Here is a 20,206-nt window from a genome sequence, read left to right as displayed (position 1 = left end):
GTGTTCTCATAGAGAAGTGATTTTTTTAATGACTTGGCACTTGGCTGCTCTGGCCTCTTTATTTCAAAAGTGTCTAGCTATTGAATTGGGCAACCTTTCTTTGAAGAAAATATCAATGGGAGATTCACTTTTTAAAGTGCTCGCAGCTCTTGAATATTTAAATCAGCTTTCTTATTTTCCTCTAGGTGGAAAGAGTCCCTTACCTATTTTTAAGGGTTCTCTCTTCCTTAAAAAAAGAAAGGAAAAAAAAGAGAGATTGAAAGAGAGGAATGAACTAGGGTGAGGGCTTTTTGTTTTGTGGTTATGTGCTCTGCCTTAGTTTTTTCAAATGTCAAGTAAATGACTAAGAATAAATGAGCGCAGCCACTATGGAAAACAGTATGGAGTTTCCTCAAAAAATTAAAAATGGAACACCCATTTGACCCAGTAATCTCACTTCTAGGAATATATGCCAAAAAATCAGAAACACCAGTCAGAAAGGATATATGCACCCATATGTTCATAGCAGCACAATTTACAATAGCTAAGATTTGGAAACAACCTAAGTGCCCATCAGCAAATGAGTAGATTAAAAAACTTTGGTACATAAACACAATGGAATACTACACTGCTGTAAAAAAGAAAGAACTCTTACCATTCACAATAGCATGGGTGGACATGGAGAGCATTATGCTAAGCAAAATAAGCCAGTCGGAGAAAGATAAATGTCACATGATCTCACTCATTTGTGGACTATAATGAACAACATAAACTGATGAACAAAAATAGATCCAGAGATCCAGAGACAGAGAAGCATCGAACAGACCATCAAACCTCAGAGGGAAGGCAGGGTAGGGTGTGGGGTGGGGTGGGGGGGCAGTAAGAGATAAACCAAAGGACTTGTATGCATGCATATAAGTATAACCAATGGACATAGAGACAATATGTAATACTTTAAACAGTTAAGAATAATAATAATGAAAAAGAATAAATGAGCCTGCCCTGGCCGGTGTTGCTCAGTTGGTTAAAGTATCATCGCATACACCGAAATGTGGTGGGTTCAGTTCCTGGTCAGGGCACATACCTGGATTGTGGGTTTGATCCCTGGTCCAATCTGGGCACCTATGGAAGGCAACCAATCAATGTTTCTTTCTCTCTCTCTCCCCCCTTTTCTATGAAATCAGTTTTTTAAAAAAAGAATAAGTAAGATGACATTTAATGTGTTTAGCACATTTGTTGGCTAATTAGCTAGGCCCTTAACATATATCTCCTCTCCTGTTAATTTACACCAGGGGCCTGTTAAACTTTACAGTTCTCCAGGAAAAAAGGAAACAGTGAAACAGAAGTACATCTAAAGAAATAGAAAATTGATCTATAAAGAATTTTTTAATAAATATTCTATGCATATTCTAGGGATGATTACAGTGTTTTCCAACCGCCTGGGCTGGCACAACATGGAACTACTACTTTCCCAATTTCAGAAGCGTCTTACATTTGGAATCCAGAGGGAGTTGTGTGATCTTATCCGGGTGTCCTTACTTAATGCCCAGCGAGCCAGATTCCTCTATGCTTCTGGCTTTCTTACTGTGGCAGATCTTGCCAGAGCAAATATTGCTGAGGTGGAGACTGTTTTGAAAAATGCTGTGCCTTTTAAAAGGTAAGAGAGTCCCCCTATCTGCAGAGGATTATTAAATGAAAAATCATGTCAATTTGTAAATAATAGTTTCTGTATTAAAATATTTTTCTCTTTGATAATATCATGACATAGTTGGTGTAAGTGGGAGGAAACATGGCTACTTTTTCCCCCTTTAGGGTTACTTTTCATTTTTTATACTTTTAAAATATTTCATGACTTAAAAGACATTTCTGAAAGTATCATAATTCTCCCCTAGAAAAATTGAGTAAAGGTAAGGTACCAATGCTTTGATGGATTTAGATTTTCAATATATATTTAGGGCTCACATTAGACTTTCTTTAGGCAAGAGCACTTTAAAATGTACTCCTCTTGCCCGGCCACGTGGTTCAGTGGTTGAGCTTCAACCTATGAACCAAGGAGATCACTGTTTGATTCTCTGTCAGGGCACATGCCCGTGTTGTCGGCTCAGTCCCCAGTAGAGGGCGTGCAGGAGGCAGCTGATCAATGATTCTCTCTTATCATTGATGTTTTTATCTATCTCTTTTCCTTCCTCTCTGAGATCAATAAAAATATATATATTTTAAAAAATGTACTCCTCCTGAATGTTCTTTGGAACACTAGTTCCCTCAAAATAATTGTGAGAGTAGGATTCCTTGATTATTGTGTACATGTGGGTAACCAAGTTATTGATGGTCTGGACTCAGCATATATATAATCAAGGAATAGCTTAAGTAATTTCTCAACCACTGTTCTTTGAACTCACTCTTGTATAAAACCTCAGCCAGATCCTATTGATATTTAGGCACTTATAGGTTTAAGAGTTTTATTTTCAGGTATTAAAAATTTGTTCAAAATTTGTAAAAGCAATCAGTCTCATTTCCAATTCAATATTTCTTTCCTCACACTCCATTTAGGCCTGATACAGGCTCTGAAACTTGTAATATGTATGAGAAGGGATAGGGCATATTCAAAGGAGCAGCCTTGCTGACCCCCAGTGCCACCTCACATTGTTACTCTGCTCTCTGCCTTCCACCGCCACCCCCAGGTATGACTAGGTGCCCCATGCGCTGCACCCAGCATGGCTGTAGGGGCATAGCTACCTCTACCTAGATTTCGAGGATGGAATTGTCTGGAGTTTTAGACCATAACCCTGGGAAGCACACAACCCAGGGCACTGTAGAGTCCCCACTAGGGCAGAACTCAGTGGAACTATGGGGCTGGGGCCATCCTGTGACCCCAGACCACAAGAGCAACTGATGTGTGATTTTGTCACTTTGGGGTATGTCTCTGGCCAGAGTCTAATTGGAGTATGGTTTAAAACCTTCTTGTAAAAGTGTTGTTCTCCTCTGGAGACTCTGATTTTTAAAGAATCTTTGGATATATACATACTTGTTTAGGAGTATGTACTGTTAGTTCCTGAGGTAAAAAAGTTTAGATGTGGGAATGTCTCTGTGGTAACCATATGCCATACATCATACATGACCCTTCCTAGGGGTCATCTGAAGGCAGCACACATTTAAAAAAATTAACTGGAAAATATTGTTTAACACATTTTACAATCATTTTTTTAATTATTTTATTTTTAAATATATTTTTATTGATTTCAGAGAGGAAGGGAGAGGGAGAGAGAGAGATAGAAACATCGATGAGAGAGAAACATTGATCAGCTGCCTCCTGCATGCCCCTACAGGGGATCGAGCCCACAACCCAGGCATATGCCCTGACAGGGAATCAAATGATGACTTCCTTAGTTCATGGGTTGATGCTCAACCACTAAGCCACACAGGCCAGGCAGAATAATTTCTTATTATCCTAAGGCTGTTATTGTCATGGGTTTGCATCTTCTGAAAGCCCCGAACTTTATTGATAAAAATTAGTGACACATCAAGATCATGTGCCTTTTCATGTGACACACTGAGAAAGACATTGCTCCTGAAGTGTTCTTTATCAAAAATGTCTAACAAGAATTTAATCAAAAGCAAACATCAGACAAGCCTGAATTGAGAGACATTCTACAAAATTATTAACTAGTACTTTTCAAAAATATCAAGGTCATGAAAAAGAAACACGGAAGAGCTGTTTGTAATTAGAGGATAAAAAAGACTTGGCGCCCTGGCTGGTTTGGCTCAATGGATAGAGCGTCAGCCTGCAGACTGAAGGGTCCCGGGTTTCATTCTGATCAAGGGCACATGCCCAGGTTGCGGGCTCTATCCCCAGTAGGGGGCGTGCAGGAGGCAGCCGATCAATGTTTCTCTCTGATCGATGTTTCTCTCTCTCTCCCTCCCTCTCCCTCTCTGAAATCAATTATATATATATATATATATATATATATATATATATATATATATGTTTTTAAATATATTTTTATTGATTTCAGAGAGGAAGGGAGAGATAGAAACATCAATGAGGGCAGAGTATCATATCTTTTCATGTTTTAGGATCATTTAAAAATATCTTTATAGGTTATGTGGTTATATCTTTTTCTTATATTTCTTATGGATTTGGGTCTTTTTTCTCTCCTTTTTAAAGAATGTTTTAAAAATTGATTATGGCTCTTAACCCTTTATTTGATATGAATATTGCAAGTATTTTCTCAAAATTTATCAGTTGTCTTTTGACTTTTGTTACATCGTTATAACCATAGAGTTTTATTATTTTTCTATTGATTTATTTATTTTTATCTATTTTTTTCTTTTTTGATTCTGAATGTCATAGTTGGAAAGCTTTCCTGTACAGTGAGATTAAAGAGGAATTCACACATTTTCTTGTATTTTAAATTTGCATTTAGATTCCTGATACATTTAGAATTTAATTTTGTATGTAATGTGGTCAGGATTTATCTATTTCCCATTTATAAAAAAAGTTTGTCTTAGTCCCAGTGATTTGAAATGCCACCTTCATCATATATTAAATATCTATATGTAATTAGGTCTATTTCTGGATTTTTTTTTTAAATTTACTATCTTTTTGTCAATTCATGAACAATACTGTGCTCTTTTTTTTTTTTTTTTTTAATCCTCACCCGAGGATATTTTTCCATTGATTTTAGAGAGAGTAGGAGAGGGAAAGACAGAGAAACATTGATGTGAGAGAAACATTTAAAAGTATCTTTGTAGATTATCTGGTTATATCTTTTTCTTATATTTCCTATGGATTTGGGACTTTTTGCCTCCCGCATGCTCCTAACCAGGCCTGGGAGCCTGCAATGAGGTACATGCCCTTGCCCGGAATCAAACCCGGGATGCTCTATCTACTGAGCCAAAGCGGCTAGGGCAGCAATACCATGCTCTTAATAAAAAGCCTTTCTAGTATGTTTTAATGTCTGGTAGGGCAACCTCCCTCTCATAGTTTTTCAATATTTTCCTATCTACTTTTGCATGTTTGCGCATGTGAAATTTGAAGTATCTGTTGATATTTTATTGGGGTTCGATTGAAATTTAACTTACAACTGACCCCTTTATAATGTTGAGTCATCCTATCCACAGGTAGGTAATTTCTTTGCATTTGATATCGTTGTGATATTGAGGATTTAAAAAAAAGATTTCCACAGACAGCTTTTCAGGAGTTTTCAACTCTTCCTCGTAAAGGTTTTGTACATTTCTTGTTAAATTTATTTTCATTTAATCTTTATTGTTTTAATTGGTTTGTGTCTGTGATCTCTTCTATATGGTTATTATTTGAGTATATGGAGGCTGTTGATTCTTGTATATTGTTATCCTGTTATTTTCTGAATTCTTTTGTTATTTGCGTTACTTCTATCATTATTTTTAGGTATACAGTCATATCATCTACAAATGGAGATATTTTACTTCTTCCTTAACAATTTTTATACTTCTAATTGATTTCTGTTATCTAATTGAATCAAATCTCCAGGTTTTTATCCAAGTTACTTTCATGGTCCTGACTGAAGCCTGCCTTCAGGGGAAAAGGGTGACAATTTAACCACTGCCATTTGTTTCTTCTAGTCTCAACTCTTTTCTGGTTTCTACTTTCTTTGGTCACTCCACAGTCCCTTTAACATTTTGTCCAGAGTTTGTATTAAGTAGGAGGATTTGTTTTCAATGCAAGTTTTATGATGCTCACTTTTTTAAGTTTTTTTTTTTTATTTATTTAAAGGATCTGTCTTAGTGATGCCTTCCCTGGTTATGCTATTTAAAAATTGCAGTATCACCCATCCCACCCTGGTGTTTCATTTTTGTACACAACTCTTATTATCAGTTGACATAGACTATATTTTAACATTTGTTTGTTTTCTGATTTCCCCAACTAGAATGTGAGCTCTATGAGAGCAGATATATTTCCCTGTTGTTCAGTGCTATTTCTTTTTTTTATATATATATATTCTTATTGATTTCAGAGAGGAAGGGAGAGGGAGAGAGAGCTAGAAACATCAATGATGAGAGAGAGTTATTTACCAGCTGCTTCTGTATGCCTCCTGCTGGGGATTGAGCCCACAATTTGGGCATGTGCCCTGACTGGGAATTGAACTGTGACCTTGTGGTTCATAACTTGACACTCAACTACTGAGTCACACCAGCTGGGCAGTGCTGTTTTTTCCATTCGTAGGACAGCTGATGCTTAATAAATATTTGTTGTATGAATGAATCAATGCATTAATTTATTTCTCTTCCTATTCCCTTCCTAGCACCCGAAAGGCAGTGGATGAGGAAGAGGAAGCCGTTGAAGAACGTCGGAATATGCGAACTATTTGGGTGACTGGTAAAAAAGGCTTAACTGAAAGGGAAGCAGCAGCTCTTATCGTGGAAGAAGCCAAAATGATTCTGCAGCAGGACTTAATTGAAATGGGAGTGCAATGGAATCCACATTCCCCTTTAAATTCTGATACATGCTCATTGACCAGCAGTGAGTCAGAAGAAAAGGAGCATAAATTTATACTCCAAACGAAGAGGTCTTGTGAAAGATTAACATCAAAGAAAAAAAGTAACACAGTATTTGTTGATTCTTCTGTTAAGAAATCACCAAATACAGCGCCAGATTTAGATAAAGGTAGAGAACATAAAAATTCCTTTTATTATCAGTTTCAGAATGGGAAGCAAGAATGTCGGGTACATTCAATTTCCAGAGGAAGAAAACGGGCTTATTTGAATATAAGTAAAGAGAAGCTAGAAACTTCTTTGAATGAGGGAGAAACAAGCACTAAGAAAGTCATTCTGACTGTCTCATCTGAGAAAACAAAAAAAGAAGCTTTGAATTTCAGTCTAGAAAAGATGAACGCAACCTTTCAATCTTGGAAACATTGTAAGCATCTCAAACGATCCAGAGACAGTAGCCCTGTGAAAGACACTGGGATGTGTAAAATTGATTTTCAAAAACAACCTAATCTTGTTCATTGTGAAGATTCATTTACCTCAGATGAGAAGAATGTGGAATTTAGGAGTCCAGGGCCACTTGCTAAAAATGCATTTTTATGTGCTGAGGGAAAACATAACAAAGAATTGTTCCCATCACAAACAGAACAAAATTGTTCAGGGAACAAAACAATAACTAATGATATTCTTGTGGAACATTTTATCACAGGATCCCAGAGTAAAAAGGACACTTGTCAAGCCACTATTATGGTTAGTGAAAATAGAAGAGGATTAGCTCCTGTTGAGTCAGAAAAAATAGACAAAGTGATAATACAGAGTGATTCGAAAAACCAAAATGTTTGTGTTAAACACCATGATACCAATCCAATTAATCAGTCCCTGGAGAAGCAGTCTGATAAACAGACAAACATTTATACCAAACAGAAAAGAATACTAGAGAAGCAAATAGCTTGTGATACAATCAGTAATTATATGAATAGAGACTCAAATGCTGTTATCAAATGTGAACGTATAAATTTTAATGCTGAGGAAAAGAAATCAAGTAATCTTCAGGTATCCGGAGATAATATAAGCAGCACTGAGATACCCAGTGGAGTATATCTACCAACTGGAGCATTTGGTACATCTGGAGGCCAGCAGGAGAATTTTCTAAATACCTCTAGAATACAAGAAGAAACAGATGCTTATGCAGCAAAAGAAACGAAAAATAATTGTGTTTCTGACTTAGGATTAGTTCCTTGTGATTTTGAAGATAGTTTCTACCTGGATACTCAGTCAGAGAAAATTATACAACAGATGGCAACTGAAAATGCCAAACAAGGAGCAAAGGACACCAACCTGGCAACAGACATAATGCAGAAGAGCCTAAACAAACGGAATTCAAGCTCTATTCAGAATGAGATTCACATTGCCTTCTCTGGTGAACAACATTCTCCAGGAGTTATAAATATAGACCATTTGGAACCTAAGACTGTAGATACTATAAAACAAAGCGCTGGTTCACATGGGGTTAATATCCTGACTCCAGAAAGCCCACTTTTTCATTCACCAATATTACTGAAGGAAAATGGCCCTTGTTTGAAAGCAAATGAACTTTCTGTTACTGATTCCCAATTAAATAGTTTTCTTGAAAGTTATCAAACACAAGAAGCTATGAAACCAGTTATACCTCAAAAGAGAACTTCCACTGGTATAGAAGTAGAATGTCTGCCAGTTCCCGAAACAAGTTTGAATTTGAGTGATAGTTTACTCTTTGACAGTTTCAGTGAAGACTACCTAATAAAAGAGCAACCCCCTGACGTAAGAGTGAAGGAACCCCTGCCTTCTGAAGTAATGTCAGACCATTTCAGTGATTCTCTGCGTCTACAACCAGAGGACCCAATGAAATCAAATATGGATGAGAAACAAGATAATCAGCAGCAGTTGACTTGTTTCAGCGATGAGTCTATTATATTTTCAGAAATGGATTCTGCTCAGATGGTGGAAGCTTTGGACAATGTAGATATATTTCCTGTCCAAGATAAACATAATGCTGCAGTATCTTTGGGGGCATTAGAATTAAGTGATCCAGTTGGTAATGATCATCCCCAAAGAGAAGTAACTGAAGGAGATAAAGATGAAACGTCTCAAAAATCCAAATTAACTGAAATAAGGCAAAATAATTCATTCATATGGTCAGGAGCATCGTTTGATTTAAGTCCAGGACTGCAAAGGATTTTAGATAAAGTATACAGTCCTCTAGAAAATGAAAAGCTAAAACTAACCACTATAAACTCATCTAGTTTAAAAGGAAAAAATACAGAGTTAAGTGACAAACAAGAAGTGGTTTTAAATTTGGAGCCAAATCAAGTGCAGGGAATTTCATTCTTCCCTAATATTGAAGTAAAAAGCAAGATTGAGATACTAGAGAACAATGCTGTTCATGGTGACATCCCATCGCTCTTGCCTTGTAAAGAAATCGGTATAGTTGATGATAATGGACTCATTCCTCCTACACCCATTCCAGCATCTGCTGCTAAGTTGTCATTTCCAGGTATTCTTGGAACATCTTCTGTAAAACTTCAGAAAAATAGTAGTGTTTTAGAACTTGGTGAACATTATTTACTTGGCTCACCTTCAGATATTAACCATGATTTAAGTCCAGAGAGTAGAAATGATGTAAAAGATGACAGTCCCATTAGAGACACAAGTTTTTCACTGCAGTTATCACAGGATGGATTGCAGTTAACTTCAACCTCATGCAGTGCAGAAAGCTTGGCCATAATTGATGTAGCAAGTGACCAAACTCTCTTTCAAACATTCATTAAGGAATGGCAGTGCAAAAAGCGATTTTCCATCTCACTGGCTTGTGAAAAGATCAGTAATTTGACATCTACAAGTGCAACTATTGGTGGTAGGTTTAAGCAAGGTAAGAATTAAATTTTTTTTTCACCTTTATATGTAAAATAGGCTGAGATGGGATTGAGATTTTTCAGTATTGGATATTAAATGTAATAAATTTATTCAAAGTTTAATAAGTTTCTCTTATGTGGGTTTACACCAGGGGTGGAGAATGTCTGGCCTGTGGGCCATATAAGGCTTGCGAAATCATTTTATCTGGCCCTGCCAAGGCATTAGGGTGAGTTAATTAAATGTTTGACCAAATATAGCAGGCTAATTTTTACGTTGATAATTTTGTATGGCCCTTGAATGATGTTACAAATATTCAAAAGGCTGTTGGCACAAAAAAGGTTCCCCACCCCTGGTTTACACATAGAACAGCCTTATTGTTCAGCACAAGAGGTGGTTGACCCCAGGACACGTAGGTGGGAGAGCTGAACACTGAAACCAAGAGCTCAAGCTGGGAGACTGAAAAAATGTAGGCCACCAAGGCACTTTGCATTCCTCTGGCTCCGATCCACTGTTGTACCTGGATAATTAGGTCTGTGTCTATCTCTTCCAAAGTAGGCCAGAGATCTAATCTAAACAGCCTTCTTACAGCAGCTCCCAACCCTAGGTCGCCTGTCAGGAGTTCCAGATCAGTGTTGTCTCCTGGGACATTGACCCAGTTGTCAATCTTACTTCTTCAGGGGCCACCACAATTGGTGTGGCTGGTTCAGGAGCGTGTATTAGAACCATGTTTGGTAGCTTGATCATTGGGGATGTCCATCTCTCAAACATCAGCTCTTCTATGCCGTTTGGCCCGTGACCTTTCTGAGGCTATGCGCTCTCTTTGATGGTTGCCTTCCTCATCGTCTTTACTTTGTGAGGCTTCATGGAGGTCCCTGCTACTTCAACTCCAGGCCATGCCTTGTGCTAGTGTGTTCTAAGCTTTACCATTAAACACAAAATTTTCTTTAAAAAATTGCATGTATATATATGTATAATACATAATATATGTTACATGTTATTATCCTATATAATAAAAGCCTAATATGCTAAGTGTCTAGTTGTCCGGTTGGCTGTTCAACCAAAGCATAATATGCTAATGTATGCTAAGGCCTCTCAACCACTTGCTGTGATGTGCACTGACCACCAGGGGGCAGACGCTTCTACTGGTAGGTTAGCTTGCTGCTGGGGTCCAGCCCATCAGGACTGAGCGAGATGGGCCGGACATGCCCTGGAGCCCTCCCGCAGTCCTCCCCTGGCTGGCCAACCTTCTGTGTCCCTCCCCGGCCCCGACCATGCACTGGTAGGGTCCGTCGGCCTGGCTTGCACCTTCTCGCAATTTGGAACCCCTCGGGGGATGTCGGAGAGCCGGTTTCAGCCCGATCCTTTCAGGCCAGGCCATGGGACCCCACTGGTGCATGGATTTATTCACCACACCTCTAGTATAATATATAGAAATATTAGAATATAAGATTGTAAAAGTTAAGATATATATTTTGAATATGGTCACTTTTATCATATCTTAATTGTATATATAACATGGTTTTTAGTTATCAGTGCTCATGAATTATTTTCTATTAAACCATAATGTCCTTATTCATTTATATAATCACAAAAATACCTAGCAGATAGACACTATATTTTTCACAATGTACATTAGCTACATTTTCCAATACTTATCTCAAGTAGAACTTGTACCTCCATTGATAATCATGATCCCAAAGCCTCCTGGAGCTCTTCCCAGTTTTGAGAGTATTGAACTTTATGGTCAAATAATGCCCTGTATATTCCTGTCTTACTTCATGAAAGCAAGGGTTCTGTATCATGGGGAATAGCTGTATTCAGCTTGACAACCTATTGTGGAACTCAAAATTTTATCAGATTTCTTAAATTTCTGTATTTATGAATGAATTTGTTCATAAAAGTTTGATTTGAGTACTTGTCTGATCTTCCGTTCATGGAACACATGTGTTAATGTCAAGTTTTATGTACTTTCAGTATTGACTAGCAGATAAAATTGCGCACATTTTCTGTGCTAGAGGTTAGAGGGATAAAAATGTTTTCATTTAACAGATAAAATTGAGCACATTTTCTGTGCTAGGGTGATAAAAATGTTTACTTAATTTAACAAATGTGCACCAGTTATTTTCCGGGTATTGGGGATAAAATAGTCAATAAAATAGATTGGTTTTTGACCTATGTCTTTGTAAAATTGGATATGCATTATTTTTTTTTTAAAGTGTTGACTCCCAACATGAAATCAGACCTAATTTTTCACTAGGAAGTAAGAACCTTGATTTTTCTGGAGTTTCCTTTCTTTTCTTTTTTTAAAATATTTTTATTGATTTCAGAGAGAGAGGGAGAGGGGGATAGAAACATCAATGATGAGAGAGAATTATTGATTGGCTGCCTCCTGCACGCCCCCTACTGGGTGTTGAGCCTGCCACCCAGGCATGTGCCCATGACCATAATCGAACCTGGGACCCTTGGATACACAGGCCAACGCTCTATCCACCGAGCCAAACCAGCTAGGGCTCTGGAGTTCCTTAGTGTTAAGAATTGCTGAGTTCACTACAGAATTTCTGTAGTGTGCAAGTGTTCTTTATTTCTGTATGAGTTATAGACATTAAAAATTCAAGAGCTTTTAAAAATTTACTCATTTTAGTCATTATTATAGATCTATTTTACAAAATCTTTGGTAGATTTTTCTTAGTGACAGTTATCTTAATAATAACTTAATAACTTGATAGTAAGCCTACAAAGATTTTACATATACCTAAAATGACTATTCAAAAATGCTTTAGGAATCTGGAAATTTTGCCTGTCAAATATATTTATTTTTATTATCATTGTTTTAATGTTCAGTTTAATGGTTTTATTTTTAGAGGTTTTTAACTATTTCACTTTTGATTTACTTAGTTAGCTCCCCTCAGGAAACTCCTATTAGATTTGATGGATTTCCTGTTAAAGGTTGTGATGACATCTTGGTTATTGGACTGGCAGTATGCTGGGGTGGAAGAGATGCCTATTATATTTCCTTGCAGAAGGAACAAAAGCATTTTGGTAAGTAATCATTAGTTGGCAAAGTTACCATATAATTTTAATGTAGCCTCTATCATGTAGTGACTTGTTTGTTGAGAATAATTTCCTGATATTTACCTAGAATTTATTTTTAGGATTAAAAAAATATTTTTGGATGGTGGCTAGTGTGTACATTATTTTATATATTAATAAGAATGAATGTTTTTAGAAACACCACCCTAAGTCCCCTCTGCTTGTCACATGGGATGATTAATACTTGGGGATAGTGGAGCATCAGGGACTCCCTCAACACCTTAGGGTTTGCTTTTGATGATTGGATCATAGCAGTTTCTTTTCAGACTTCTTTCAGCCTTTTGACTGGGTCTGGAGTGCATCTCGAGGCAGTGATGAGCAAGACATCTACAGTAGTTGAATCGAACAGCCTTAGAGAAGTCTTTGGAATTGAAAAGATATGTTCTGGATTATGGTTGTGATTATCATTGATGGACTGGTAAAAATTAATGAGGGAACATTTTAAAGGATGCCATATAATGTTTGTTCCTGAGTAAGCATGAAATATTTTCAGCTGTTTTGCAGGAAAATATGTTAGAATGAGTAGTTACTCAAGCTACAATTTTTAAAAAGTTAATCTTGATATTTAGAATTTTCTCCCACTTAAATAAATAGAGCATTATAAATCACCTAGTCTAAACCATAATATTTATTTGTTTATTTATTTATTTATTTTTAATCCTCACCCAAGGACATGCTAGAGAGAAGAAAAGAGAGAGGGAGGGAGCGAGGGAAGGAGGGAAAGAGACAGAAAACAGAGAGAAAGAGAGAGAGAGAGAGAGAGAGAGAGAGAGAGAGAGAGAGAGAGAGAGAAACATCGATGTGAGAAACATCTATCCGTTGGCTTCTGCTCTCACCTGGACCGGGTATCAAACCCACAACCCAAATATGTGCCCTGACTGGGAATCAAACTGGCAGCCCTTCAGTGCACAGGACAATGCTCAACCAACTGAGCCACTCCGGCCAGGCTATACTGTAATTTTTTAGATTATGAAGCACTTCATCTACATAGCCAACATGACCTTTATAAGGTGATACTGAATTATTGGTTACATGGAACTAGACTTCGAGTCTTTTTCAGCCTTTGCATTATAGAATGCTGTTTCATGTGAATGCATGTGGTTTTCTCCTTAAGACTTTTTTTTTCCTTTTAAGAAATTAGTGCCAGTTTGGCCCCACCACCTCTGGATCCAAACCTGACTGTGAAAGACAGAATGTGCCACCTTAAATCCTGCTTTCCAAAGGAATCAGATAAAGAACGTTCTGTTATCATCTATGACTTCATCCAGACCTATAAAATTCTTCTTTTGTCTTGTGGAATCTCCCTGGAACAAAGTTATGAAGATCCTAAGGTTCTATGTCTTAATTTTTACATCCTTAATTTTTTTAAGTTTAGTGTTAATTTTTAAATGACTTGGTGTTTATTTACCTCTAACTGTGCACTTGAGTTTTATAGAGTTGTCACTCCTTTATCCAGTAACCTCGTTCACCTTGAACAGAATATTATGTACCAAATGCCTCAGTGTAGATAAAAACAGAGATGTCACAAATTCCAAGCACTGAAGTTCATATCTTTCCTCAATGATATGTTAAAATTTTATTTTGGTAGTATGTTCTAAGTTTTCTGTCTATAGTAAATTAGAAATGAAAGGAGACCTGTCAGATTTTAGATATATGATAGCAGAATGTTTCAAATATCCATGAGAATAGAGGCAGGAAATAGAAGTGTGTAAGATATCCACGAGGAGAGTAGTTAGGGATCATTGAGCATAGGGACAAATCACCTTACTAGCCCCTTGAGAACTTTCCTACATAATAGCAAAGTATGGTATACTCTTCATAGTGATGACTGAGTTTTTAAGAAAAGGGTAACTTATGTTATTGTAATAAACACTTATCACTATGGTGCATTTTTGGAAGACATTTATTTACAATATCATAGCCCTTAAATCCTGCTTTCCAAAGGAATCAGATATCTTTTCCCACAGTGGGTAGCGAATACCTGAGGCTTGTGGAATATTAATTTTGAGTTGAGATATGATACTGCAGCATGTCCTCAAATGACAGTTATCATTCAACATTGCAGGAACTTACCTGTGGTTTATATTGATTAGCCTGTGGTGAAATTTTTTTTTTATGTGTTGTTTTGCTTTAAGTTACATAACCTATGGACAATGTTAAGTGAGGACTTACTGTGCTTGGTTGTAATTATCAATATAATTAATAATACAATAATTTTTAGTTTCTTAAGCTTCTTTGGCAAAGGCAGTTGCTGGAGGCTAAGTACAGTAGTTAGCATAAATAAATGCGAGAAGTTTATCAGAAGGCTGATGGACACCTTCAGCAGGGCTGAAGATCTGCATATTGCCTGCTGCCAGACAGCTGAGGGCAGTTCCCTCAACCTCATGGTCCTTTATTGTTTACCAGACCTTACTTTGATATGTATATCTGCTTTGCTAAAGGGCAAAATCTATATATATAAAAAGCCAGTGACCGGAATGCCTGAATGACTGGTCACTATGACGCCCACTGGGGCCAGCTAACCGGTCCGATTGCGGGATGGGGCCAGCCGGCCAAACTCCTGCAGCCCCTCCCCTCAGCAGGCCCAGCCCCTCATGGGCCTGCCCCACCCCAATAAAGGGTGGGGCTGGCTGGCCAGCCTCCCACAGCCCCTCCCACCTGGCCAGCCCCACCCCAGATGGACCCCCACTACCCTGATCAGCCCCCCTTACCCCAATAGGGGGCAGAGTCGGCCAGCCAACCTCCTGTAGCCCCTCCCCCCAGCCGGCCCTGCCCCAGATGGGCCCCCACCATCCCATTGGCCACAGCCCCTTGCCCCAGCCAGCTCCATCCCCGATCAAACCCCCCTACACCAATCTGGTATGGGGCTGGCCGGTCAACCTCCCATGGCCCCCTCCCCCGGCCCCATTCGGGGGGTGGGGCCAGCTGGCCCACTGCCCACAGCCTTTCCCCATGGCCAGCCCTGCCCCCAATTGGCTGCCCCCCATCGCAGCCAATTACCTGCAGCCCCTCCCCCCAGCTGGCCTGGCCCTGATCGGGGCCCCAATCGGGGAAGGCCCACCGGCCAACCTCCTGCCATCTCCTCCTCCCTACAGGCCTGGCCCCGATCTGCTGATTGGGGCCAGGCCGGACCCCACCCATGCACGAATTTGTGACTGGGCCTCTAGTGTGGTAATAAAAAGCCGTGGGTCCAGAGATTCGGAGAGCCCACTTCACTAGAAAGTGGAGCCTCCCCTAGCTTCCCTATGCCTCCCAAATTTATATTTCTTGTCTAGTCTCTCAATTCATTTATGCACAGCCCCTTCTCCAGATTCCTGAACCCTAGCTGTGAAAAGACTGCGGCAGGCAGTATTATATAAACTAAAGATACTATCCTTTTCTATACTTCAAGCCAGGCTTGGTTTACATGTGATAAATGCCATGTAGTTTCTTTTTTTTTTTTCCTATTGAATTTATTAGGGTGACATTGGTGAATAAAATTATAAAGGTTTCAGGTGTACAATTCTATTTGACATCATCTGGATATTGTATTGTGTATTCATCACCCTGAGTCAAGTCTCCTCTTGTTACCATATACCCCTGCCCCTTTTACTGTTTTCCACCTCCCTCCACTCCCATCCCCCCAAATGCCATTTAGTTTCTAAACTGACCTCTACTGGATATAAAAGATTGTCACATAATTTTGATGTTCTAGAATCCAAAATGAGAATATGGGTAATATGAGCTTATTAAAACTACAGTAGCATCACAGATTTATGTAGCACCTTTTGCATAAACTACTTGATATAATTGGTTTTATAGATCAAAACACTTTTTATGTAAGAACTAGAGGCCTGGTGCACGAAATTCATGCACGGGGGAGGGAGGTGTCCCTCAGCCCAGCCTGCACCCTGTCCAATCTGGGACCCCTCGAGGGATGTCCGACTGCCTGTTTAAGCCCGATCCTGGTGAGATTGGGCCTAAACGGGCAGCCGGACATCCCTCTCACAATCCAGGACTGCTGGCTCCCAACTGCTCACCTGCCTGACTTCCTGATTGCCCCTAACTGCTTCTGCCTGCCAGCCTGATCACCCCCTAATCACTCCCCTGCCATCCTGATTGATGCCTAACTGCTCCCCTGCCAGCCTGTTTGCCCCTAACTGCCCTCCCCTGCAGGCCTGGTCCCCCCAACTGCTCTCCCCTGCAGGCCTGGTCCCCCCGCTAACTGCTCTCCCCTGCAGGCCTGGGTCCCTCCCAACTGCCTTTCCCTGCAGGCCTGGTCACCCCCAACTTCCCTCCTCTGCCAGCTTGGTCACCCCTAACTGCCCTCCCCTTCAGGCTTGATCGCCCCCAACTGCCCTCCCTTGCAGGCCTGGTCCCTCCCAACTGCCCTCCCCTGCTGGCCTGATCACCCACAACTGCCCTCCCTTGCAGGCCTGGTCCCTCCTAACTGCCCTCCCCTGCTGGCCATCTTGTGGTGGCCATCTTGTGTGCACATGGGGGCAGGATCTTTGACCACATGGGGGCAGCCATCTTGTGTGTTGGAGTGATGGTCAATCTGCATATTACTCTTTTATTAGATAGGAGAGAGGCCTGGTGCACAGGTGGGGGCCAGCTGGTTTGCCCTGAATGGTGTCCTGGATCAGGGTGGGGGTTCCCTTGGGGCATGGGGCGGCCTGGGCGAGGGTCCTGTGGTGGTTTGCAGGCCGGCCATGCCCCCTGGCAACCCAAGCGGAGGCCCTGGTATCTGGGGTTTATTTATCTTCTACAATTGAAACTTTGTAGCCTGGAGCGGAGCCAAGCCTTCTGCTTGCTCCGTGGCAGCAGCCATTTCTATTGGGATTTATGTATCTTCTATAATTGAAACTCTGTAGCCTTAAGCGGAGGCCTGGGCCGGCCAGGGTGTGCGGAAAGCTTGGCTTCCTCCATCGCTGGGGGCAACCCAAGCCTCCTGCTCTTCCCAGCTCCGTGGCTGCCACCATTTCTGTTCGGATTTATGTATCTTCTATCATTGAAACTTTGTAGCCTTGAGTGGAGGCCTAGGCCGGCAAGGGCAGGTGGAAAGCTTGGCTTCCTCCATTGCCAGGGAAACCCAAGCCTCTCTCCTGCTCTCTGTGGCTGTAGTCATCTTGGTTGGGTTTATTTGCATATTCGCTCCTGAATGACTGGTGGGCGTGGCTTGTGGGCGTGGCTTGTGGGTGTAGCGGAGTGATGGTTAATTTGCATATTACTCTTTTATTATATAGGATATAAACTATTAACTTATGAAATCTCACTTTTATAAGAAACATTTGCCAACTTTTACAATAGATTATCTTATTTAGTACCTCCTAAAAGGGTTCTGATCACAAATTTCTAAAGTGGTGGGGGAAGGTTTCTCCATACCTCTAACAATTCTTTGGATACCAGCTGAGTGTCCAATTCCACTGAATTCTGACACTAGTGTCAGATTGTCTGTCCCACAAAATGCCCTGCCACCCCTTCAGACTCCAGCCACAGTCCCAGGTTGTTTACCTATGCTTCTGACCAACCATCTATAAATAGGAGGTTCTCACTACCCCTTCCTTTGGTTTAATTAATTTGCTAGAGCAGCCCACAGAACTCAGGAAACCAGTTTACTCACTAGATGACCAGTTTATTACAAAGGATATTGAAGGATACAAATCAACAACCAGATGAAGAGATATGTGGGTGTGGTATGTAAGCAGGGGCCTGGAGCTGCCATTCTGTTCATTCACCAACCTGGAAGCTCTCCACACCCTCTCCTTTTGTGTTTTTAAAGGAGGATTCATTACTTAGGCATGTTTGATTAAATCATTGCCCCTTGGTGATCAGTTCAGTCTCCAGCCCCTACCAATCTCCATCGTTAGGTGAATTAGGAGCATTCCAAAAGTCACCTTATTGACCTAACAAAAGACACCTTTATTAGTACATTTCTTACCACTTTGGAAATTCCAAGGTTACTGGAAGCTTTGTGCTAGATATGGAGACTGGGGACAAAGATGGCATTTATATATTTTTTTATAATTCACAATATCTCAAACCGCGCCCCCCCCTTAAAACTACATTCTTAACCTACAAAAGAAGTAATTGAGCCATATAATAATTGTTAGAATTATGAACAGGGCCTAGATCTCCTTTTTCTAAATCCAGTTTTGATCTGCTAGATCTAGAGTTAGCAACTACAGGTCTTCTAGTCTCATTGGGAAACTGAAAATAGCAATCAAATGACCAATTGGATGGTCATGGTAACAGGCCTTCATCCTGAGGGGAAAGCCAAAGGCCTTCTAAAACAATGGATTTGGACTTCTAGTGATAAAACATTTATGTCTCACTTCTTCTGATGTTAAGAGAGAATGAAATAAACCTGAAACTTTATAGGCCCATCTTTATTATAGTAGCTTAGCCAACATCAGCCTTCGTGGAGAAAAGTCCATCTGCTTTTTCAGAAACATTGTTTCAGCTAGCTGAGAGGCACTGGGCTTAAGCCTACTTAAGAACTAGGTCACCAGGAACATTGCAGTAATGGAAAAAGTATGTTTTCCTTTTTTGAAGATCACTGCTCTTATTGGTACCAAAAATGAGTCCTGGTACTATTATTCTTTTTTTCTCCTTTCCTGGGAAGACCTCTGAATAAGTGTTAAGTGAAAATGAGCTTTCTTTTTTCCCCTTTTAACTTAAGTGTGCAGAAATGTCTTTGAAAAAAATCAATCAAGAAAACATTCTGATTGCTATTCTTTCAGGTGGCGTGCTGGTTACTAGATCCGGATTCTAAGGAGCCGACTCTTCACAGCATAGTTTCCAGTTTTCTTCCTCATGAGCTTCCACTCCTGGACGGGATAGAGACTGGCCCAGGAGTTCAAAGCCTGGGACTGAACATCGGCACTGAGCATTCGGGGCGATACAGAGCATGTGTAGAGTCCATTCTCATCTTCAACTCTATGAACCAACTCAATTCTTTGTTGAAGAAAGAAAACCTTCACGGTAAAGCAAAGTTCCTCGCATATTTATGCTGTTACAAATTGGTGATAATTATATATTTAGCCACTTTTTATTATAGAAAAGTAAATTACACTTTTTACACAAACCCTATTGTTGGATTGTCTAGTACAGGAGTCCACAAACTTTTCTGCTGAAGGCCAGATGGTAAGTATTTTTGGCTCTGCAGGCCAGATAGTCTCAATCACAAATATTCAACTCTGCCATCATAGCTCCAAAGCAGCCATAGAGATGAAAACGAGTGTTACAATAAAACTTTATTTATAAAAACAGGCATCTGCCCCTAGTTTGGCCATAATTTACCAGTCTCACGCTCTACTGTAATGAAGAGAATTAGTGATGTTTTATTCATTTACTAGAGGCCCGGTGCACGAATGTGTGCATGGGTGTGGTCCCTCAGCCTGGCCGGCGTTTGAGGCCTATTGGGGGGCTGGCCAGGGGAAGGGGCTGCAGGAGGTTGGCCGGCCGTGGGAGGTTGGCTGTGGGAGTGCACTGACCACCAGGGGACGGCTCCTGCATTGAATGTCTGTCCCCTGGTGATCAGTGCGCGTCATAGCGACTGGTTAACCAGTTGTTCCAGCCGTTCGGTTGTAACAGTCGCTTAGGCTTTTATATATATAGACTAGAGGCCTGGTGCATGAAATTTGTGCACAGGGGGTGTCCCTCAGCTCGGCCTGCACCCTCTCCGATCTGGGATTCCTCTCACAATCTGGGACTGCTGGCTCCTAACCGCTCGCCTGCCTGCCTGATTGCCCCCTAACCCTCCCCTGCCAGCCTGATTGACACCTAATTGCTCCCCTGC

The 20,206-nt window shown here is 40.3% G+C and overlaps 1 protein-coding gene across 1 annotated transcript in view; it reads left to right on the top strand.

Moving 5' to 3' along the window:
* POLQ (DNA polymerase theta) overlaps positions 1-20,206 on the top strand; it is a 120,680-nt gene that overhangs the window by 50,928 nt on the left and 49,546 nt on the right. Inside the window, exons 15-19 of the mRNA XM_080658448.1 lie at positions 1,393-1,636; positions 6,261-9,352; positions 12,232-12,375; positions 13,561-13,757; positions 19,149-19,389. Coding sequence (XP_080514574.1) covers positions 1,393-1,636; positions 6,261-9,352; positions 12,232-12,375; positions 13,561-13,757; positions 19,149-19,389 — 3,918 coding nt within the window. The remainder of the gene's footprint in view (positions 1-1,392; positions 1,637-6,260; positions 9,353-12,231; positions 12,376-13,560; positions 13,758-19,148; positions 19,390-20,206) is intronic.

The sequence above is a fragment of the Plecotus auritus genome (genome assembly GCF_963455305.1).
Source record: "Plecotus auritus genome assembly, chromosome: 2".
NCBI classification, from domain to species: Eukaryota; Metazoa; Chordata; class Mammalia; order Chiroptera; family Vespertilionidae; genus Plecotus; species Plecotus auritus.
Note: the sequence above shows the minus strand (reverse complement) of the source record. Positions and strands in the feature narration are given on the sequence as shown.